Source organism: Anas platyrhynchos, chromosome 28, assembly GCF_047663525.1.
Source record: "Anas platyrhynchos isolate ZD024472 breed Pekin duck chromosome 28, IASCAAS_PekinDuck_T2T, whole genome shotgun sequence".
In the NCBI taxonomy this organism is placed as follows: Eukaryota; Metazoa; Chordata; class Aves; order Anseriformes; family Anatidae; genus Anas; species Anas platyrhynchos.
In genome coordinates, this window is record NC_092614.1 from 4673222 (window position 1) to 4696963 (window position 23742).

Consider the following 23742-nt stretch of genomic DNA (forward strand, 5'->3'; position numbering starts at 1 on the left):
GCCAGCTCTTTTCAGGGTTCATGTCCAGAAGAAACTGGATTTTGTCAGACCCACAGGAAAAAGGATGTCATTAAAAAAAAAAAAAAAAAAATAGACTTTCTTACTTTCACTAAAACAAGCCACAAGACTTTAAATTTTGGGGTAATGGTGATGAATATTCCTCCTGCTTCTGTGCATTGTTAGTACAGCAAATAAAGACGGGGTAATTAGAGCAGGCATAGACTCTGCAAATAGCTGTGGCCCTGCTGTGGGCTGCAGTAGCAAGAAAAGAGACTGTAACAAGAATTGCTTTATTCCCAGAACATGAACCAAAGGGTGTCTCTGGCTACCGAAAGATACTTTCCTCTTTCTGCCTGATTCCCACCAGGACATAAACCAGAATACTTTCCTTTCAAAATATCTTCATTTTCCATTCTTGCAATACATAATTAAAACAAGCGACAAACAAAAGTGATGCTGTATTTATTCACTGAAACACATCTGAGAGCTCCCTAATTAGCTACACAATGTTTACAACTCTGAAGGAAGTGGCTGGAAACCACATGCAGAACTCATTAGAGCTGCCAGCATTTTAATGAGTCCCTTGAGGAATGTGGTGCTAAAGTCTTTGTTACTTTGCAGCTCTGGTAAAATCTGGCAAGGTGCCTTGACAAAATGACAGGCAGAAGCAGAAAGAAAAGTTAGTTGGACTTTTAATGGAGACCAGTGTTAGATGCAAGACTGGAAATGGAGTTGGACAATACGTTCCCACTGGAGCTCATCAGAGCAGAAATTCACAGGCTTTGATTACAGACAGAGCAGAAAGTCATGGACTTCTTCTGTATCAAACTTCCCTTACAGAAGTCAAACAGCAATCTCCAGGTGTTGGGAAACATGATCCTTTCAGTCAGTAATCCATCCCACACAGAATGTGGAGAGGAAATTCCATGGATCCACCTACGCAAACTCATGTTTGCAAGAGACTGGCAGATGCACAGGACCTGCTCTCCAGGCCTCCATCATAGTGACCAGCCAAGACACTCTGATGGCAATACATGTGCCTGAGATGTTTATCACAAGCCTGCTGACAGGCTCCATCCTAACTCACAGCTCCGTCCCCTCCATCGTGATCCAGGTCATCTCTGGATTTATGTACGGGCTTAAATGTTGCATCTCAGCCCCAGTCCACTGTTATATAAGCCTTTGAACACCCCTTTCTCTGCTCAGTGCAACCAAACCCATGGGCTTAATGGCTTTTCTTGATGTCCTTCTACTTCTGAGGATGTTCCAAGTAGGGAACTACAATATTTCACTTTATGACTGGTATGACAACATAGTGAACACAGTGTTCTTTATCTCCTGCCCCAGCCCTGAAAGCACTTAAGGTCAGGTTGGATGCGGCTTTGAGCTACCTGGTCTAGTGGAATGCTTCCCCCCGGGGGGGGAGGGGGGGGGGGGGAGAAGGGGAGAAGGGTGGGGGGTAGGGGAAATTCGATGATCTTTAAGGTCCCTTCCAACCCAAAACATACTCTGATTCTATCATTCCACAATTCCTCATTACAAAGGAGATGAAACAGACTAAACAAATGGCTCCTTGGCACTGACCCTCTACCTCACAAGTTCTTCTCCCTGCCACTTGCTGAGTACACTCACACATCACAATCCTCTGATCACCATTGTTTTATCAGCATTTGTGTATTCTTTTGGAGTGAAACCTTGAGTTTACCCTATAACAAAAATAGGATACAGGCTTGTATACAGTTTGAGATGCCCTTGAGTTCCCCACCTGGTCAATTCAGAAGAGTTTGGCTTTCTTATACTTTCTACATCATATTTACTGTTGATGCAGCCCAGGATGCCCTTGGCCTTCTGGGCTACAAGTGCACACTGCTGGCTCATGTCAAGCTTTTCATCAACAAGAATCCCCAAGTTCTTTTCTGCATGGCTGCTCTCAATGAGTTTTTCTCCCAGTCCATGCTCATATCTGGGATTGCCCCAACCCAGGTGCAGTACCTTGATGCAGGTGGAAGATAAGGTTTAATTTTTAAGAGTCCTGTGTGGAGCCAGGAATCAGACTTAACGATCCTTGTGAGTTCCTTCTAGCTCAGGATATTTTATATGATTCATTTGCACCAAGTCAATTGGAGACAACGTGAGGTGTTCAACCGGTACTTGAAGGTAGTAATCTCCCAATGGCATGTTCACCCATTTCATTAAAGGACTTGATCTCTATAAGTGTAATGAGGCTGGTCTCACTGTGGCACAATTTGAAAAAAGGGCAACTAGAATTGTCTGTGATGATCAAGGCTGTGACACCATCAGCATAGCCCTTGATGTCATCTTGTCTGAGGAGCACACCAATACATAGAGGCAGTTTGAAGAAAACTGCCCAGGTTTGGTTGACAATTGAGAGTTGTGCTGCGGGATCATCTGAAGTCAAGTGTAATTTGGCCTCCTAGGCATCCATAGACCACAAATGAGGTGTGTTGTCTCAAACTGCTGCCTGGGTGGTATAAGCATGGAGCTATATTATGAGAGGAAGGTGGAGTCAGAGTATTCCAATCCCGCAGAGGCAACATACCAGTGAAAAGGAGGTGTGTGAGTCTGAGCTTGTCTACCAATTCTCTCCCTTATTCAGCTAGCCAGAATGTTGGGTTTGAGGCTTCACAATCTCTAACCCAATTAAACAGCCTGCCACTAATCCATGTAAGGACTTGAGACAATCCTCCAAATCTGCAGCCAGTGCTGCAGGCCTGGCAGTGGGACAGGACTGTGGAGGGAGGAGTGCTGTCACACAAGACACCAGCCTGGCTGCACGAGGCCTTTGGCAGCTAATGCTCATTGCACCAGAAGTGAGGACTGAGCTGAAGAGCTGGGCAGTGTAGGGAGGTTTGGCAGACACTGCTTGGCCAGGAGCAGTTCTGCTGAGGGATTTGCAGCACTGTCCTTGGAGGCAGCGAGTGCTGGGCACAGCCTATACAAGCCTGCGGTGAGGGATGACGTTCCCTGCCCCGCTTACCCTTCCCGTTCAGGCGCTGTTGGGAACAAGGCGTGGAGGCTGCACTGGCTGCAGCAACGCAGTCTGTATGCAGACGCTTCCTTGCCCACCGCCACTTTCGCTTCCGAGGTGGGACTTGGCGGGAGAGGGGTCCCCAGGGACCCCCACTAAGTGCCGTCCACCGGGGGTGTCCCCGCGCCCCTCCTCGCCCCGCAGCCCCCCAGGCTTCCCGAGACGCACGGCCCCGCCCGTCCCCAGGGCAGCCAGACCCTCCGGCCGCACGGGAGGAGCTTGGCGTCCCCGACGGCCTCTCCCCGCCCCTGCCCGCCTTCCCCTGCCTGTCCATCCGCCCTTGCGTCCCTCCGACTCTCTCCACATCGCAGACGCTTCTCCATCTCCGTGGCCCTGCATCTTCCCGTTTGCCTGAACATCTCTTGCTCGGTCTCTCCATCTCTTCCTCTTCCGTCCCTTCTGTTTGCCTGTTGTTTGCCTCTTACTGCCTCTTCCCCTTCCTCTTCTATCTCTTCAGTGCATCTGATTGTCTGTCTCTCCCAGCTGACGACCCCGGCTGTTATTCTGGTGAGTGCCTGCTTGTTTGTTCTACGTTTTGTTATTTTCTCCCTGTTGTCTGTTCATTTTCCTCCATCACTGGGAAGAGCTTGCTCCTGTTCCATCCATCCCTCTGCCCATCACTCAGCCCTACTTCCGCAAGGAAGAAGAAAGAAAACACCCTATTTGGTTTCTTTGTCCACACTGTCAGCATAATGGTGGGGTGGGGATTTTTCTGATGCTGCTGACCCTGCCACCCCAGAACAGGAGAAAGTGAGGCAAGTGTATTGTAATCAGAGAAACTTATATGGGTGACTTTGGGATACAGGTGGTGGAGTCCCATTCACCTCTAGGCACTTGGGCAGAAGGCAACCAAACATAACTTACCTGCACACTCCCCCCAGTGCCTTTCTGGGATTTGCTCTGTCACCATGGAATACCTGACCCTGCCTTCATTTCTCTCTCTGCCATTTCCCCCCACATTGCCTGGCCTTTCAGCCTGTCCTTGCAAGCTACTCCATGAACATATCCTCACAGGTGCTGTCTCTTGTGCAGCAGCATTCACACAATACTGCCTGTGGTGGGTCTGCACTCATCCCTTCTAAAATGGACCCTTCCACCTATCCATCCATTGTTCCGTCTATTCATCTACTTCAACAAAAAATCTCATGTCTCTCTTTGTCCATCTCTTCATCTGTCTGTCCCAAAATGGATCCCATCTGCCATCCTGTTCATCCAGACATGGATTGTTCATCACAATAAAATTACAGACAGCTACTCTTGCTTTCCTCTGTCTCCTGTTGCTATCTCTCAGTTCTCTTCAAGATTCTCCCATGATGGGAATGGGATGCAGACCTCTTCACTGCAGAGTCATTGCACAGTCTTTACAAACAGGGATTTCTGAATCCCTGGGTTTGCTCTGGCTGTACCTGGTGGGTTAGGGCCTTCAGCCACATACATAGGACTGGGGAAACAGCAAGGAATCTTCACCAGATAAAGGCTACCTGGTGGTATCTCCTCTTACAAGAGACCCCTTCCTGTCTACAGGTCTCCAGAAATGTGGCGTGAGAGCTTTGGACTTCTAGAAAAATCCTACGTCAGTGGCGGTGAGCTGTGGATCAGACAGGGATATTTTGGGAATGCTCCCAAAGGAGGGTAAAGAAAGAGGGAGAATAGGCTGGATCTTCCCAGAGGGAAACACGGATTGGAATGGTCAAGGGGTCTACAGGATCAGGGTGGGGGACAGAGGTATGGAGGAAAAAGGAAGCTGAGATGTAGAAGTAGGCACTGTTCTGTGGCAGGCTCATGCTAGACCTTCAACAATGTTAAACATGATCCATGGATAAAGACTTAGGATCCCCTTTTGCCATTAGGAGGGGAGAATCTGTCATTGTGTACTGTTCATTGGCCACCTAGTTTTAATTTCCTGGGTGGGAACACACACTTGAAGCAGCTCCAACTCTCTCCTTGTGTCATTCATGTGTTCTGATGGAAAGGTTGCATCTCTCCCAACAGCACCAGCATCCTTTTTGCTGGGGAAGGATCTCCATATACCCCTGTGCCCAGTACCCCTTTGTAGTGCAGTGGTGGATGTTGCCATCCAGGACTATGTGGCTGATGTGGCCTCTGAACTGATCTACCAGAACAAGAGTCGTACCTCCTCAGAAGTCATCTTTGTCTTCCCCCTCGCCCCCCACATGACCATCTACTCTTTCCAGGCCTTAAATGAGGATGCCAAGGTTCAGGCCTTGCTGCAGGATGAGGTACCAGCATTCAGGAAGGAATGGGGGCAAACACCAGAGGGGCATGGAATGAGCAGCCCATGGTCTGCCTGGGGATCAGCTTTTTGTCCCTCCCCTTTCCGTCCAGACCCAGCAGCTGCACAAGGCTACAAAGGGCCAGGAGAACTGGGAGTACCTTCAGCATCAGTCTGAGCATTCAGGCGAGGTGTTTGCCTGCTTCCTGGGTTCCTTGTCCCCTGGCAAGGAGATGGTCGTGACCTTACGCTATGTCCAAGAGCTGCCACGGAAGCTAGGTGGAGCAGCCCAGTTTTTGTTGCCAGCCACGCTGCATCCTCACTGGAACTACTACAGTGAGTAACCCCATAAGGACCTTCCCTCCCAGTCACACACTCTACAGAAGGACCAGAGCTTCCCCATATACTTTACAAGCAGATCTAATGCAAACTTTCTTTGTACCCACAAAGAAAGAGACACACATTTTCCCCCGTGCAACCCATGAACAGATCCACTCTTCCTTCCTGTGTCCCTTGAAACGGATCCACACCTCCCCCACACATTTCACATAAACAGACACTGGAACCCCTCTGTACACTTTATCGACAATCCCTAGTTATCCTCATATGTCTTATATATAGATGCCAAATCCCACATGCACTCAAGAGAGAGACTGTGTCATTGTCAGTACCATGTTTCTCCCTGCAGCCTGGAATTGTCACAATAACAAGCCTTACTACAGCCTGCTGCTCACCGCCAGCCTGCAGTCACCCCGTGGTGTGGTCAATGCCGAGGCCAACTGTGCTCTTACTCCTTTGATCTACACTGCCCAGGACCACAGCGCTGCACAGGTATGGCCTCCTGAGGGCCAGGATCCTGGAGATATTGGGCAAGTGGCGTCATCACTGATGGCCTCCTGAGGGCCAGGATCCTGGGGATAGTGGGCAAGTGGCATCATCACTGAGAAAAAGGAGATGCGCTGGGATTGGTGCTTGTGCTCCTGGCCTAATGCTGGGCCTGGGCCTCCTCCTCCTGTGTATGACCAGGCATCCCTTCTCTAGGTCTCACTGGCTGAGACCCCTCCAAGAGATGATTTTGAGCTGCTTGTGTATTATGGAGACCCCACTGAAGTCAGTGCTGTGGTGGAGAAGGGAGACCCTGGGGCCCCCGTTGGTGAGTTCATCTGGGGAGGGAACGTGGGGGCACCTCTGAGTAACAGGAGTCATTGAGGCACAGGAGGACACTGGGGATTGTGGGGTGAGAGGCTTCATTGGACAAAGATAGGAGGCATTCAGATGGGATAGTGTGTGTCCTAGGGTTCCACAGTGAGGTGCTGGGGACATTGTGATGAGGTATTAGATGTACCAGGATGGCTATGAGGACCCCTATATTAGGGCTTACTGGGTAACCTGTATTGGAGCCACTGGGCTGGAGTACTGGGGGCAATGTGTTGTGCAGCTTGTGTACATTACAGTAGGGTAACAAGGCACCAGTGTGGGTTATCAGGAGCTCTGGGATGGTGTAAGCTGAGGGCACAATGAGGATCAGAACCAGGATGAGGAGAGGGGTCTCTAACTGGGCATAATTGGGCTTTATCCCCACCCTATACCTCCTCCAGGCTCCCTGCTTGGTGACCCCCTCGTGTTGGTGACTCTGTCACCCAGCATCCCTGATGCAATGCCTGGGCAGTGCCGGTCTGGGGAGTTCATCTTCCTTCTGGACACCACTTTCCTTGAGCGTGCACAGGTACCTCCACAGAACAGGGACCAAACTCGATTTGGGGAGCAAGCTGAGAGGGAACAAAGCCAGGGCAGGTGTTTGAGACACAGACATGGGGGGGGGAGGGGGGTGGAGACAGGGGGAAACAGGGTGGGTAGGGGCAATGGTGGGCTCTGAAAGGGTCCTGGAATATCTTGGGTGCCTGGGAGGGGTCAGGACACTGGCTGGGGTCATCCAGAGGAGTCCAGAGGCTTTAGCCAGACCAAGATAAGGGCAAGGGCATCTGTATCCACCACTGGTACCTCCTAAGACCTGCCTGCAGTTTCTTTCCACAGGAATCCCTGCTCTTCCTTCTCAAAAGCCTTCCCCTGGGCTGCTACTTCAACATCTACTGCTATGGAGCAACATCTGTGGGCATCTATCCGTGAGCAAACATGGGGCAGGCTGGGTGTTATGTGTCTGGATTAGATGCTGGCGAGTAGGGCTGGATGCTGTGGGGCTTGACTGGTTGCTGTGAGGCAGAGCAAGATCCTGGAGGATAGGTCTGGATTTTCTGAAATAGGCAGATTGGTATGGGGCAAGGCTGGGTACTGGAGTGCATGGCTGGGTGCTGGAGGGCAGGACTGGATTCTGGGGACAGGATCTTTGTGGCACCATGGGAGAGCATTTATTGGGGTTCTGTTGAGCAAAATCTTGTAGGAACTATGAGGCAAGGTCTCTTTAAGACCTCCTATGGGGCAGGATCTTGCAGAAGATATAGCTATGGGGGTGAGTCTTGGGGAGCACCACGGCCAGCACAGGGTGATGTGCTCTGCAAACATGTTGTGCCTGCTGCAGGCAAAGTGTTGAATATACCCAAGACAACCTGACCAAGGCAATGCAACGCATCCCGTCCACCAGCTCTTGTCTGGGTGATGCTGACCTGCTTGGAACTCTTCGCACAATCTACAATACGCCCCAGCCCCACGGACATGCACGACAGGTCTGGGCACAGGAGCATGGAGGAGTGGTGGGATAGGTGTCCCCGAGGAGCACAGAGTGTGTGGGGAAGGAGTGACACAAGGGGTGTCCTGGTCCAAGGTGAACAGACTATATGGGGGAAAGGAAAAAAAGGTGGGTCCATATCTCGGGGGGGTTCTGTCCCCTGAGAGAATGGATATCTCTCCTTGGGGGTAGTATCTCTACAGGGTCTCTCTCACCTGGGTCCCTTTTGGGGACCTGCTGTCCCCATTTTGGGGTCTTGTGCAAGGTGTCACCATTCATTTATGTCTCCTATCTCCCAGCTCTTCATCTTCATGACTGGGCTACCTCCTGACAAGGAAGCCATTGCTGCTGAGGTCTGCCATCATCGCAACAGCCACCGGTAATTGGAACTCTCTGCCCCCAGTCCTTAGTCATCCCTTGATCCCCTCCCATCATTGATGAGGGCCCCTGTTCACCTGTCTGAATCCTTGAACCCCTTCAGTGTCCCAGAGACCCTTCCCACCCTGCGCAGCTCTGTCCTGTGTCAAGCCTCCACAGGGGAGTCTTTACTTAATACTCCCACACCCAAGGTACCCATCACAAAGTGAGGAGGGATTTGTACACCCTGATGTGCCCCCAAGCTCTGCCCCAGCCCCACCATACTGGTCCCAGCTCTGCCCCAAGCTCCAGCTCTTCCCTGCCACCTCCTGTCTAACCCCAGCTCCAACCCCAATTCCTCACTCCACTCCTTACTCTTCCTCCTGCCCCTTGTTCTGCACCCTAGATTTGTTCCCCTGCCTAAAACTCCAGCCTGTCTTCTCCAACTCTTTTCCTACATGCGTGCATCCATCTCTGGCTCCTATTTCTGACACCTTTCCCTGCTTCCACCATAGGTGTTTCTCCTTCTGCTTCTCTGAGGACAGTGCTGCCCTGGCCATGACTCTGGCCAGGGAGACAAGGGGTGAAGCTACCTACGTTAAATCTGACAAAGAACTGGCAGTTGTGGTAGGAACCCAGGAGCCCTGGTTCGTTCCCTTCTTTCCACAGATACACTACTTTCCAGTAACCCTGGCACCTGGACTGCCCACCTGTGGTAGCCAAGACCCAGCTGCCCCAAGGAACCCAGGCACCCAGTCTTTCCCTAACTCTCTACCCCACTGCCCCACCCCACAGAAAACCCAGATGCCTGAACTTCTTCCCCCCATGGCACAGACCTGACTGCTACCAGGGAAGCCATCTGGCACCCCACACATCCCCGTGCTATCCAAGGAATTCAGACAGAGGGGCCGTATGCTGAACTCTAATGGAGCTCCCAAAGTGTGGTGTCTTGCCCTTTCTACCCAGGTGCTGAACTGCTTGAAAAGAGCCCTTAAGCCAGCAGCTGAGGGAGTCTCTCTGAGCTGGACTCTGCCCCTTGGCCTGGAGGCTGAGGTGCTGGGAGGCACACCTCGGTCCATCTTTCAGGGTGAACACATCCATCTCTATGCAAAGATTCGTGGAGAAGCCCAGGTGAGAGCTGCCACTATGTTTTTTTCCAGTTACTTCCTAATAACCTTGCATTAACTACTAGTAATCTTTGAGTAATTTCCCAGTACCTCCCAGCAGCAATCATGTATTTCCAGTAACCTCCAGTATCTTTCCATGTGTTACCAGGATATGAAAGTGGCCACTGGTGTCTTGACTTTGCAGTTCAGCCTGAATGGCCAGAATGTCGCTCACACGATCCCGTTCCCACTATGCCCACAGGGAGATGGCCGGTGAGAGCCTGTCCTACACATGGACTCCAGCTGAGAAAGGAAACATAGCTTGTTTATTCATTCCCACCTTCCACGTACCATCCCAAACTGGGAGAGAACCCAAGTGTCCAAGCATGCTCTCCTTCCCTGCTTTGAACCCACAGGGATAGGACTCATGCACCTGGACCTCATTTCACTGCAGACAGGGGACCCATGCATCCACATCTTCCCTCTACCCATTCTTACCCCTGAAGGGAGAGAACCTAGGTGTCCAGGACCAATCTCTGTCCACCTTTCTCCAGCACGGAGAAAAGCCAGGTAGTTGGGCCTCACCCCACTCTGTCCCCAGGCTGGCAGGTCATCGTCTGGCTGCAAGGTGCTTGCTCGGGATGTTGTTGGCAGACGCTGTGAGTGGGTCAGGGGATGAACCAAGGCAACGTGCAGTCGAGATCAGCCTGACTTCAGGGATCATCTGCCCCTTCACCAGTTATGTGGGGGTTCGCACATCTCAGTGGGTTACCTGGTACCAAGGTAAGGAAAGATGCTTGGGGGAAAGATCTGGAGGGGTGTCTCCATGGGATGTTCTCATTCCACAGGAGCCAGAACCCCAACCACAGGGCACCCCCAGTCTCATGGGGTAGGCCCCATCACCACCAGGTACTCCGTTCCCATGGGCTTAATTCAGTCTCTTTCCCTGTTTCCTTCAAAGGGCCCCTGGCACTGCTGCCACCCCACCAGTCACTGGTTGCCTGCCAGATCCTTCAACTACGTGGCTCCATTTGCAGCTCTTCTTGCTTTCCTAAGAGCATCTTCATCCCACCTGGCTGGCTGACTGCAGTACAGGAGTCATGGTTTGCCATCCAGCGTCTAACCCATGACATTGCTGCCTTGGCTCAGAATGGGGCTCACTCAAAAGGTATGGGATCTTGATCCAGACAGGAGATTTAGGGATTAATTAAATGTCTGACAAGAGGGTTATGTTGTCACTCTCCATGTTTGCTCTTGGTCTGAAAACTAATGAATTTTGCCTTTAACCTTTCCGCTAATCATGCTTAAAGCTTAAAGTCCTTCAGCAATTATGGGACCCAGGTCAGGGACACCCAGAGACAGGTCAGGACCAGTGCTGCATCATGAATGCACATTTGGATGAGATATGTTCTAAGGATATCAAGAGAGGGTTTGGGGACATGGCTGGGCAGGAAAGCTAGGAGAATAAGGATGAATTAGGGATGTTCAGAAAGGGTTGATGATAGGAATATTTTGGAGATATGCAGGGAGGTCCTCAGCCTGCAGGTAATTGCCCAAAGAAGATCACAGTGTTCTGGGCATTTTCTCAGAGCACAGGGGAGTAGAGAGGGGCCAGCTTTCCTGTGATTCCTCAAACCCTCCAGTTTACATTTTTTCCCACAGCACCTAAACCACCGCCACCATCTATTTATTCTCTCGAGAGTGTGGATCCCAATTTTGTTTTGTCCTCTCAAATTTTTTGGCCATGGGTCAGCAAAGCCATTGATGAGTGTCAGGAGCTGGTTGCACTGCAGAATGTAGATGGCTCTTGGACCCTCAGCTCAAGCTTAGCTTCTGCACTGCAAGTCGATGAGGCTGAAATCAAGGGAAAGATGCCTGGTGAGGTAAGGAGATAATCCTTTGTGGTGCCAGGGTGTAGACTTGGGGCAGTGGGAACACCTTGGCTGGTGGAACCCCTTGGAATCCCAGGGCACCCAGAGGTGAGTGGAGGGGTCAGGAACCAGAATCACAAAGGAAGAGGTGCTCAACAATGTCAGCGGGTCTGAGTCATTGTTCTTCTACAGGTCACAGAGCCAAGCATCTGGGCCACAGTACTGGCTGTGACCTGGCTGCAGAAGAAAAACAGGTATTATCAAGGCCTATGTGAGTTGCTGGAGGCCAAGGCTGTGACCTGGCTGTGCAGCCGAGCTGGTGAGTCTCGTTTTCCAGATCTCCACAGAACGGCTTCCTCCCTGCTCTCTCCAGTGAGGCCTACTAGAGGCCTAATAGTGGACCTCTTCAGGACCACTGTTTCCTGGGAGTCCTGTGTCCCCTTTCTTCTTTCTGCCTGTGGACCTTTCTTCCTGCCTTACTCCCATGGTGCCCCTATCTCTCCCTCATTGCAGCGTCCCAGCTGGACAAATGCCTGGAGGCAGCCAACACCCTCCTCGAGAGCAGCGTGGAGCTTGTTGCAGGAAAAGCGGCCGAAAACTTGACAGACACTAGTATGGTCAGATCATGCTCCATTTTATTACCCGAATAGCCTGACTTTTACAGTGAACTTAACAGGGGCGGATAGTGTCTCACACAAGATTATTGGTCAAAAGCACTCAGACAAACAACTACAAGAAAACAACCCCCTTGTGATTAGCAGTCACGTAGACCTTGTCCTTGAAGCCAACTACTGGCAACAATATTTTTCTAAATTCCTCAGCTGGGTGATGTGGGAACACTGTCATGGGAACTTCTCATAGTCATCCTGGTAGCTTGGTTTGCTCAGATGCAGCAAGCCATGGGATCTTTGCTGTTTCAAAAATCCCTCAACAGGAGCTGAGTGTTTTTAGGCTCTGAGCTCAACACATGCCTTGTGCTTCAGACCATCAGCATTCGTGGAATAAAACAGGACCACAAAACACAGCTTAAATTTACCTGCCATGCTGGGATCCCACTGCTGCTGTCAGTTGGGGTTTTACATAACAGATGAACCCTCACTGCTTTTCAGATATCTTCTACTAGGTGAGCTGCATTTGTAGCATGCTGAACTCCTGAACAGTTCACAGCCTCCGGCATGTTTGGTTTGGGTGGGAGTGAGAGTTGGAGATAGCCTCTTCTAATTGTGCCTGTCATCAGCATCTCCAGACACGGTCCATCATGGCCTAACAGAAACATGTTAGAGTGTGGGTGAATCACCATTTTGAGTCGCCTATCCATCCCAGGATTTCTATGGACCTCCTAGGTGTTTTCCTTCATCTTCATTTCCCTCTAAAGTCTTTACAGTCATGGGGAGGGAATCATCAGGGTTATTATTATGCTCATCTGCAATGCTGGGAAAACCCTAGGAAGGGGCCCGTTTCTGTGTCCTTGTGTCGACTGGGACAGAGTAAATGTTCTTCATATGGTATGGTGTTGTGTTTTGAATTTAGGATGAGAATAATGTTGATAAAACAACAATGGTTTAGTTGTTGTGGAACAGTGCTTATACTAAGACAAGGACTTTTCAGCTTCTCACTCTAGCCTGCCATTGAGGAGGCTGGGGGTGCACAAGAAACTGGGCTGGGAGTGGACAGAATTAGGACAGCTAACCCAAACAGCCAAAAGGGTATTCCATACCGTATGATGTCACGCTGAATAATAAATATGGGATGGCTGGCCAGAGTGAGGGCTGGGGCCGCTGCTTGGGGATGGCATGGGAAGGGCATCAGTCAGCAGGTGATGAGTGATGCATTGTGCATCACTTGCTTTCCATATCCTCTTATCATTATTATTTATATTTGTTAATACTATTTTTACTACTATTACTATTATTATTAGTTTTCCTTCATTTTCTCTCCTATTAAACTGTCTTTATCTCAACCAACAAGCTTTTATCATTTTTTTCCCCAATTCTACCCCCCATCCTCCTGTGTGTGTGTTTGGTGTGCGTTTTTGGAAGGGGGGTGGGGTGGGAGGAGGGTGGTGAGTGAACATCTGTGTGGTCCTTACCTGCCTGCTGGGTTAAACCACAACACTCCACACATGGACTTTCCCTGGGCAGACAGTGAGGCACATTCTGGGTATTTACTACAAGAATGCGCTAGGTGATGCTCCTTGCCCACTTAACCATCACTCAGCCACCTACTGGCAATCCTGAACATAGAGCCCCAAACCTACAGGACAAAACAGACGATAAATGCAGCGCCAATTCTTCTACTGATACAAAAAAGGACATCAGTTATGATATGACATCACTTGGGGAGCATGTGAAGCATTTACTGTTACTGGAAAGTGTGAAGCGTTAGCTAGTGAGGAAAGAAACTTGGGACTCTATGAAGAACATAATGATCTTTAACAGCTTACGTAAATCATGGCACATAGGTATGATAATCACAGCAATAGCAAATACATTCAGGACAGTTATGTTTGTTGAAATTTGTTAGCATGTGACTACAATATAACTGTACTGCGATTAATTCTGATAATTGTCAGTAAATGCCTACCAGAAATGTAGCTGCACACAAGCATGGTTAGTGATAGCAGTATAATGTTGTTTGTCATGTCCCCCTTAACATATTTGCACTGAAAAGCACTGAAAAGATCAGGTAACCCTACTGAACACACCTTCCAAATACCTTTGCAGTCAGCACTTCCAGACACTTTGCTTAGCAGCTGCGTTTTTTAAGCAACACCTTCATGTCATGTCCCCAGAGACACTGTGTAACTTTGGTTTGAATTGACTGCTAATTCCCCCTTTCATGTAGTTCTTTCAGCAGGCTGGGCAGTCAGATGAATCCTCCCAACTGGACCAAGGACAGGGAATCCTTTCTATTGTCCTTTCCACTTGAAAGACACAAATCTTCACTCTGCTCCTGATGATTTAGCTGTTCACTCACCTGGGGAGCATGGTCATCATTTCCACAACCATTTGACCACCAGTTCCACACTTCAAAAGTATTTCTTCTTCAGCAACTTGCCCTTTGATATTCTTCTTTGATATTTCTTCTTTGATATTCACCTTGGTGAATTCCCCAAAAATCTGTGTCAGCCTTATATTGGAAATGAAGATGGGGTGGCTGCTCATGATTCTCAACCTTCTCCTTCATCCGGATTCTGCAGCTGGGACAGGGCAACCCTGGATATTCATACAGCCTAGGGGATGGGAGGCTGAAGAGCAGCCCCATGGAAAGGTATCTGGAGAGTTTGGTTGATAGTAAGTTGAATATGAGTTAACAGTGTGCCCTGTCATCCAAAAGGGCCAATCATATCCTGGGGTGCATCAAGGACAGCATTACTAGCTAGTCAAGAGAAGCGATTGTCCTGCTCTGCTCTGCACTGGTGCAACCTCACCTTGAGGACTGTGTGCAGCTTTGCATGCCACAATACAAGAAAGACATTAAAAAAAAGACATACCTGCTATCCTAAAAAATAATCCACTTTCTGTCCATGTAGATCATTCTATCGCTCTGTGCTTTCTGCAACACTATCTAGAACAGAACGTTAATAGTGTGTGGTGGTTTTACTCGGGTGAGCAGCCAAGCTCCACCACAACTGCTCTCTCATTCCCCTTCCACAAAGGGAAAGGGGGAGAAAATACATTGTAAAGGGCTCATGGTTTGAGATATGGATGAGGAGATTGCTCAGCAATTATTTTGATGGGCAAAAACAGACTCAGAGTAGGGAGATTAGTAAGTTTTTTTGCCTATTACTAATAAGCTAGAGAAGTGAGAAACAAAGGAAAGAAACCAAAACCACCTTCCCCTCATCCATCCTCTTTGACTTCCTCTCCCCAAGTGGCACAGGGGAATGGGGGTTGCGGTCTGACTATAGCACCTGGTCTCTGCTGCTCCTTCATGGTCACTCTCTGCCCCTGCTCTACATGGGGTCCCTCCCACGGGATGCAGTCCTTCCCAAACTGATCCTGCGGCATCTGCCCACAGGCAGCAGCTCTTCAAGAACTGCTTCAGATATGGGCCTGTACCACAGGGTCCATCCATCAGGAACAGACTGCTCCAGCCTGGGCCCCCCATGAGCAGCACCTTCTGCTAAGTCACCTGCTCCTGTGTGGGCTCCTCTCCATGGGCTACAGGTCCGGCCTTAAAATCTGCTCCAGCGGGGGCTCTCCATGGGCTACAGCCTCCTTCAGGTCAGATCCACCTGCTCCACCATGGGGTCCTCCATGGGGTGCAGCATGGAAATGTGTTCCACCATGGTACACCATGGGCTTCAGAGGGACAACCTGCTTTACCATAGTCCTTTCCACAGGTTGCAGGGGAACTTCTGCTCTGGCTCTTGGAGCACCTCCTACCCCCTCCTTCTTCATTGACCTTGGTGCCGGCAGGGCTGTTTCTTACTCCTCACTCTCCCAGCTGCTGTTGTGCAGCAGTTTTGTTATGTTTTGTTTCTTAAATATGCTTTCACAGAGGTGCAAACAACATCGCTTATTGGCTCAACTCTGACCAGGGGTGGGACCCTCATAGGGCAACTTTTGGATTCTTCTCACAGAAGCCACCCCCGCAGCCCCTTGCTACCAAAGTCTTGCCACATAAACCCACTACATAGAGTTATCAGAGAGTGTCCAAAGGAGGGCAACAAATATGTTATACAGTCTAGAGGGGAAGACATATGAGAAGTGGCTGAGGTCACTCGGTTTGTTCAGCCTAGAGAAGAGGAGTCTGAAGGGAGGCCTCATGGGGAGGCCTGCAGCTGCAGCTTCCTCATGAGGGGAGCGGAGGGGCAGGAGATATCTCTGCTCTCTGGGGACAGTGACAGGACCCAAGGGAATGGCATGGAGCTGTGAGAGGGGAGGTTCAGATTGGGTATTAGGAAACGGTTCTTCACTAAGAGGGTGGTCGGGCACTGAAGCAGACTCCCCAAGGAAGTGATCATGACACCAAGCTGCCAGAGTTCAAGAAGTGTTTGGACAATGTTGTCAGAATTATGATTTCATTTTTGTGTGGTCCTGTGTGGAGCCAGGAGGTGGACTCAAAGATTCTTTTGGGTCCCTTCCAATTCAGGATGTTCTGTGAGTATATGATCTTCATGGACATCCTTCAGCTGCCTTCATACGACTTCCATTGATGTATTTTAATTGTTAGTGGTCACTTGCAACCTGTTGCACTACACTGTCAATTTGAATGGCTGATCATTCTCCACATTCCTCCTTAACTGAATGATGACATATCAGTCTGCACTCAGCCCCACCATCATGTAAACCAAGCTAAACTTCTGTTCACAAGAGACACAGCATTTCATCTACAACATGATATATTTTGGAGCAGAGATCAGTCCATGTATGCATCAGTCAGCTTGTGTTGAAAATAAATAAATCAATATGTATATGTACACACACTAAGGAATTATTGACCACTGTCATTGGAGTGTTTAGACGACAGATAAATTAGGCCTGTTTTAAACTTCGAAACAAAGCATAACTTGGTTCATGTTCATTAATAAAACAGAGAGACAATGGTAAATTTTTAATCATTCTCATTCAATATCAGCATATATGAAGGCCTTAACAAAGTTATTCTATACCTGTTAGAGTATGACACAACCAAAGCTGCTCCCTGGAATTGAGGAAAGTTACTGCTGCTCAGATGACACTGATAATAATTTTCCTCAGCCCTTCCATCAACCGTATGTGGAGAAATTCCTGGAATAAGCTTTCAAGGGGACATTTTTTCCTCAATAGACAGACTCCTGATGTAATCTACACATTTTTTAAAAGGAATGTAGAAAGAAATCCATGGATTGATCATGTTATTGATCCAAAGACATTTGATATGTTTTTCTTCCTGAAGAGACTTTTAGGTGTACTCCTTATCACTCTTTCCCAAGGATATTTCTGCTTTTGGTTTATCGTTTTTTTCCTGGGTATTTGGCTAGGATAGAGTTAATTTTCCTCCTAGTGGCTGGTAAGGTGCTGTGTTTTGGACTTAGGATGAGAATAATGTTGATAACACGCTGACGGTTTAATTGTTGCAGAACGATGTTTTGTAGACATTCGTAGTAGTAGTGCTATTATCACTATTATTTTCCTTTCTTTTCTGTCCTAAAAAACTATCTCACACAACACACAACTCAACACACAAGCATTCATTTTAATTTATTTTTTTTAATTCTCTCCCCCATCCCATGGGGCGTGGTGCTGTGTGGTGCTTAGCTTCTAGCTGGGTTAAACCACAACCAAACTTTGGTGCTTCACGCTCCTTCTTCACTGTCCAGAAGGTGCCATGGTCCTTCTGCATGACTTGTGTGGCAAAGTGCTTAATGACAACTAGTTTCAGCCACAACGAATAATTATCTTTTACAGCTAAAGGAGGAAACGGCCTGTAGTATCCTTACTGCATAAAAGTGTAAGGCCTATGCTGCTTCCTACTGACATCTCTCCAAGTTTGAGAGAGAAATGCTACTGTGACTCTGACCTGAAAGGAACCTTGTAAAAATGCATTTAGGCATTATGGTTCCCAGAACTGCAGCATGCAAAAGTGTCATTGCCTGAAACTAAAGTTCACAATGCTAAGATATGTCTGCCCCCTGTTTTGATAATAAACCGCATACATTCCCAATGAATGGTATACATGTAAACTGAAAAGCTAAGGTCAAATGAAGCACAGTGCAGGTAATGGAAATCCTACACAAATTTGTATTTAATTCAGATGTTGACAGAATTCCAGATCCCTCCTTCTGTATTTTTTTGATACGCAGTGCTATGAGAAGGCCTGTTAAATCTACTACTTCAATTTTAATGTGTTCACCTGGGGAGCACAAGACAACTAATCCCATTCTTGTTTCATTGCGGTCATTTGGGAACTCTTCTCTAGCATGTTCATAGGCAGGTCTACTGTGTACAGTTTGCTGAAATCGTTAAGTTGTTCTGTCCAACTCTTCCTTTTGTTCCAAGGAATAAAGACATTATCCACTATCTTACTATACGCATTAATGATGCTTAAAGAGAGACTCCATCTCTTGCCTTCCTCTATACCATACCACCTTGATTCCACCTATTCATTCATCCACCTAGTAAGTCTGATGCTTCAGTTTCTGTTGTATACTCTATTATATTATAAACCACAAGGAAATCATTCCAGTGATCTTATTTCAAAGCCACCAGACAGCCATGCTAGCAGTCGAAATGCTTACGTCATGGTGTCATGGATGCATTCATCCCTCCTAAATTTCCTTAAAATACTTAAATATAGGCAGGAGAGATGAGGGTGCAATTCATGTCTCCCTGAACACCAAAAACACATTAGATAAACCTCTCCTAAGACATTAATTAATAATCTCAACACCTATATAGTCTACTTCAGCCATTTCCATCAGGACAGGCATGGTAAACAACATTAGATGTGAAGACTTTCTACTTGCATGATGTTTCTCCCTATCATCACGTACACCCATCGTCACAAATGTTAGTCTAGCTAAACATGACAGACAATGAGATGAAGTTCAACAGGTGTAAGTGCCAAGTGCTGCACTTTGGTCACAACAACCCCATGCAAAGAATACAGGCCTAGAACAGAATGGCTGGAAAGCTGTGCAGAGGAAAAGGATCTGGGTGTGTTGGTCAATGCTTGCCTGAACTAGAGCTGCCATTGTGCCCACGCATCCTGGCATCCTGGCTTGTGTCATGAATCACCCCAGCCAGCAGGACCACAGAGGTGATCGTCGCCCTGTACTCTGCTGTGGTGAGGCCACACCTTGAGTACTGTATTCAGGTTTGGGCCCCTCACTACAAGAAGGACATTGAGGCTCTGGAGTGTGTCCAGAGAAGGGCTACGAAGCTGGTGAAGGGTCTGGTCAAAAGTCCAGAGTGTGTGGCGGAGGGAACTGGGGTTGTTTAGTCTGGAGAAGAGGATCCCAGGGGAGACCTTATTGTTTGGAACATCATAAATACAACCTCAACAAACTTTATTATTACCTTCCTGTCATAACAAGGGATGATGACCACGGGAGCTAAGCTACAAGGAGATACATTCTTTAACAACTACAGAGCATTCTAGAAATAATAAAAAGAATAAGCCAAAACGATACCTAAACCAAAACATATGCGCATGGCTTGAGCCGGTGCTTGTGAAGTCACTTGTGGCTGAGGAGTCGATAGGGCAGGAGCGGTATCATAGCTTGTGTCTTTGGTTGTGAGGTGGCACAGACTGCATAGGTGCTGGAGATATCTGCTGCTGGTCTTCCTGCTCACTTCTATCATTTCTTCAGTTCTTTGATGGACTTTGTGTTGGGGCACTTGAAATAAGGAAACGGGCAGTCTTCTTATCAAAGGAATTCATGATGAGGAAAGGGGGATTCTTGGGAGAAAGGAGGATGAATAGGCTGTAACATGGTAATTTCAGGTTGGACTGGTAAAGAAATCTCTGCTCTCTGAACTGATCTCTTTTCTGCATAAGGTTCACCTCTGCATTAAACACTGCTCTCAGCAACCGTTTGCCCTCTGTTCCAACCAGCCACATTTGCATAGCTGGAGTCTGTTTGTTGTCAATGCCAAAATGACTGAAAAGGAGACAAGAACCGGTGCTGTAAGAGACTGCTTCACTGTGGTGCTCCTCTGCTCTGGGTCAGCTTAATTTTCATGAAGATGCAGCTATCATGGGCGATGGAAATGGGAGTGAGCTGACAGGTACAGGGGCTGAGGGAGTTTTGCCTTCCTGAAGCCAAGTCGGTTACAGAAGCAATGTAATAATTGTCTATTTTTAATTGACAATAAATAAGAGTAATCTTCCCCAAATCAGGTCTGTTTTGCCTGTTGCAGTAATGGGTAAGCCATCTCTCTCTCTTTCCCGCAGCCTCCAAGATTACGTATACCTGTGCACAGTGCACAGTGAAAGAACAAGAGTCACGGCTGAAACAAGGAAACCTCCACTGGACAGAAGGAAATTACACCTCACAATGAAAATGGTGAAGCATGGGCAGTGCCCAGAGAAGCTGGGGGATCCCCATACTTGAAGATATCCAAGCTTATGTAGATAAAGTCATGACCAACCTTGTCCATCTTGGAAGTTAGCTTGCTTTTAGCAGGAGACTGGACCTCCAGGGGTGCTTTCCAACCTCATTTTCTCTATGGTACGACTATGTTCTTGCTGCTCTTTAAACTCTCAGAAGTGTTTTCCCAGAAGGTATTTGGCAGATTTCGATACCAAATTGGTCCCTGAGGTTTGACTCAGTGAGGAAGTACAACAGTGTATAATACTGACAGCATTATAAGAAGGAGCTCAGAAGTGGAAATTTATTTGCTGGAAGTCAGACTACATACAGGAGAAACATCAGAATTAGACTTCTTTTTGAAGCGTCCTGGCTTGCTGTGGATATATTGGTAACTCTTTGGAGCACTTCTTAGAGACTGGGTGTGATTGTTTTGGAGATAGGGAAAGAAGAAATGGATAAGGGCTTGGAAAACTGACTGGCTCATTTTTAAAACTCAAGTAAAAGCTTTAAGATGTTACTGAGGGAGTCTCTGGTTTTAAGGGACCAAGCTCAGCTTCCAGATAATGTCTGTCCATCTGTGGTATTAAAAAAGGATGTCCTATACTTTATGTGATAATGTGGGGGAAGAGGGTGTTCTATTTGCATGTGTGCTTTTTTTTATTTTGTCTGTGTGTGTGTTTTGTGTCTTTTTTTGTTTGTTTGGAGAAACAGCCATGAGATGCAGCTAATAAACGCCCATGTTTTGCTGACACCAAGTGCACCAAAGGAGAAAGAACTGATGGAAGTAGTGTGATCAGGATAGTCATAGTGTTCTCACTCAGATTTACCCTTTTCTTGAATATTTTGTAAGTTGCACTTGAAAAGAGAAAATCAGATGGCAAATTTGGTATGGGCTATGTGTTGTCTAAGATGTGCTTGCCTTCCCCGGAAACTCATGTTGGTACTCCTTTTAATCATTCAGAAATAGCTGAAGTGAGTCTGAAATGAGTGTGAAACCAGATTCAAAGACACAAGATAAAATCTGGGAGATCTGAGTGCAAAACTAGCTCCACATCTCTTTTTAGGGCTAAGAGGCTTGGTATCTGGGAGAGAAGGGAGGGAGAGTGCAGCTGAAATGCCATAGATAGTATCTGGTAAGCCTGCAAGAAAACAGCGTGGTTGAGTTGAAGGGCATCATCCAAGGTTTTGAGGCTCCCCTTCACTTCCACAGAGTAATGGCAACCACAGTGGTGACTGCTACAGTAATATAGTACAGTAGTGCATTAGACACAGTGCATTGGACAAAGTACCTGTCTGAGTTTAGGGCAGGATGGTGTAGTGTGGCAGGATACTTGGAGACAGGTGCCACAAAGAAGAAACCATCAGCATCAGAGTTGATCCACTGGAGCTATAGTGCTGAGGTTAAATGAAAAGTAAACAGAATTTCTTCCCGTACTTTCCCCCTTCTCCCTCTTTTACTTTTGCTTAGTGTGGTATCCATCCATTCCTTGGTGCATTTTCCCTTTGCTCGGTGGTAACCAGCTCTACAAACCTGTCTTTGGAGCACTGTTCCCATCTATCCAGCCTTTTCTTTGTAAAGTCTCTTTCCCTCTCTCTTTGTCGTTTTAGCTCCTTTAAACTGCAGCAAGTTCATTTTCTGCAATACTACTTTATCCATCACTACTGTGTCTAATCTACTTCAGTCTCTGTCTACTGTTGATGGGGAATAAACACTGTCATTACCATTCAGACAGTCATAGTCCCAAGGTCGAAAACAGTTCCCGCACATGTAGCCCTCTCAACTGTCCTGAGAGGGGACCCATATGGGTTGCCTGAACTGGAATGAGGACTAGGCATTGCAAATGGTGCTTGGGACCCTATCTACCTGAAAAAGATTGTTTAAATGTAGTTACTGCATCTGCTCCAGTCTCTCCCAGGGGGTTACTTACTGGTATCTCCCTTATATGTTAACAAAACCATATTGACTTGTGTCCTGTTGTTTTCCACTAGTTCTCAAAACAGGTCTTTTCTTGTTCCGCTAGCAATGAAGATTCAATGAACCACACAACAGTAGTGGAATTTGTCCTCTTGGGGCTGACCAACAGCCGCCATTTGGAGATCATCCTCTTTCTGATTCTGGTGATTGCCTACTTCTTGATCCTGTTTGGAAACATTACTGTCATCAGCATCACTCTAGTGGACCATTTTCTTCAGACTCCAATGTACTTCTTCCTCAGGAATTTTGCCATTTTGGAAATCACATTCACCTCCACATTCATTCCTAGCACCCTCTATAGCCTTCTGACAGAGAGGAAAATAATTTCCCTGCCTGGTTGCTTTCTTCAGATGCTGCTTTTCTTTTGCTTGGGTACCTGCACTTTTTTCCACGTGGCGGCAATGTCCTTTGATCGGTATGTTGCCATCTGCCGCCCCTTGCACTACACGACTATTATGAACAACAGATTTTGCTTCCAACTGGTCCTGGCTTGCTGGGCAGTGAGTTTTCTCCTGATGCTTTCTCCTGCAATTATATTTCTCCAGTTGCCTTTCTGTGGTCCCAATGTCCTGAACCACTTTTACTGTGATGCTTCACAGTTGTTGCAGCTGTCCTGCACAGACACGTGGTTCATCGAAGGACTGCTGTTTATCCTATCGATTATCATTGTGCCAGGTACCTTAACAATAACTGTCATTTCATATGGTTGCATTATTATCACCATCCTACATATGCCATCTTCCTCAGGAAGGAAGAAAACGTTTTCCACTTGCTCAGCTCACCTTGTGGTGGTGACTGTATTTTACAGCACGTCTATTTACAGATATAACCGCACAGCACAACGGGGTGGGCAGGGCTCTGACAAAGTTCTTTCTTTCTTCTTCTCCGTGGTGACTCAGATGCTTAACCCATACATCTATTCACTCAGGAACAATCAAGTCAAACGAGCGTTGAAGGAGAGCATGTCAAAGGCATTTTCTAGCTCCCGGAGGCACCCATGAGAGCTGGAGTAGACCTTCCAAGTGACTGAATTGTTGCCCAGATGCATCAGCATTGTGCAAATGAATGAATGACTCTGAATTCAAATGGTTTATGCTTTATAAATGTTACATAGTACCTTTTTCTATCAGAAGCCCAGACATTCCAACACAGGCAGGGTCTTCTAGTCCACCAGTACCTGCACTTGGTTTTGCCTGTGCCTTCTTTCCACTCGGTTCTGGTGGGTTAGCCTTGGCTAACAACCAAATTCGCTCCCAGCTGCCCAGTGTAGGGCAGAAGAATTTCTTCCTTATATCTAATCTAAAGCTACCCTCTTTTGCTTTAAAGCCACTACCCCGTGCTCTTTCTCTGCACTCGCTGATAAAGAGATCATAACAATGTGTAACAACCACTGTGATGTAACATATAGACAAGTTAACACCATGTGTTGTTTGTATGTTTGAGGGT

At 47.5% G+C, this 23742-nt stretch overlaps 2 protein-coding genes across 4 annotated transcripts; both read left to right on the top strand.

Annotated features, from left to right (window-relative positions):
- Positions 1-3052: 3052 nt before the first annotated feature.
- Positions 3053-13266, top strand: LOC119714124 (von Willebrand factor A domain-containing protein 5A-like). 3 transcript variants are annotated; one of them, XM_072028867.1, is made up of 18 exons: positions 3053-3556; positions 4574-4632; positions 5042-5289; positions 5396-5618; positions 5971-6113; positions 6324-6435; positions 6881-7008; positions 7317-7405; positions 7819-7963; positions 8265-8344; positions 8838-8949; positions 9289-9453; positions 9598-9701; positions 10030-10211; positions 10390-10596; positions 11091-11311; positions 11492-11618; positions 11813-13266. In XM_072028867.1, exons 2-18 carry the CDS (start codon positions 4584-4586, stop codon positions 11947-11949), a joined length of 2472 nt encoding a protein of 823 aa, XP_071884968.1. In that variant the 5' UTR covers positions 3053-3556; positions 4574-4583; the 3' UTR covers positions 11950-13266. The 3 variants fall into 3 exon arrangements, with proteins under 3 accessions (XP_071884968.1, XP_071884969.1, XP_071884970.1); XM_072028868.1 differs by having other exon boundaries at positions 3061-3556; positions 5245-5289; XM_072028869.1 differs by lacking the exon at positions 5042-5289 and having other exon boundaries at positions 3061-3556.
- Positions 13267-22355: 9089 nt separating this feature from the next.
- On the top strand, positions 22356-23297 carry LOC119714005 (olfactory receptor 6E1-like). The gene has a single exon (XM_038168563.2). The coding sequence runs from the start codon at positions 22356-22358 to the stop codon at positions 23295-23297; it is 942 nt and encodes a 313-aa protein (XP_038024491.2).
- Positions 23298-23742: the final 445 nt, after the last annotated feature.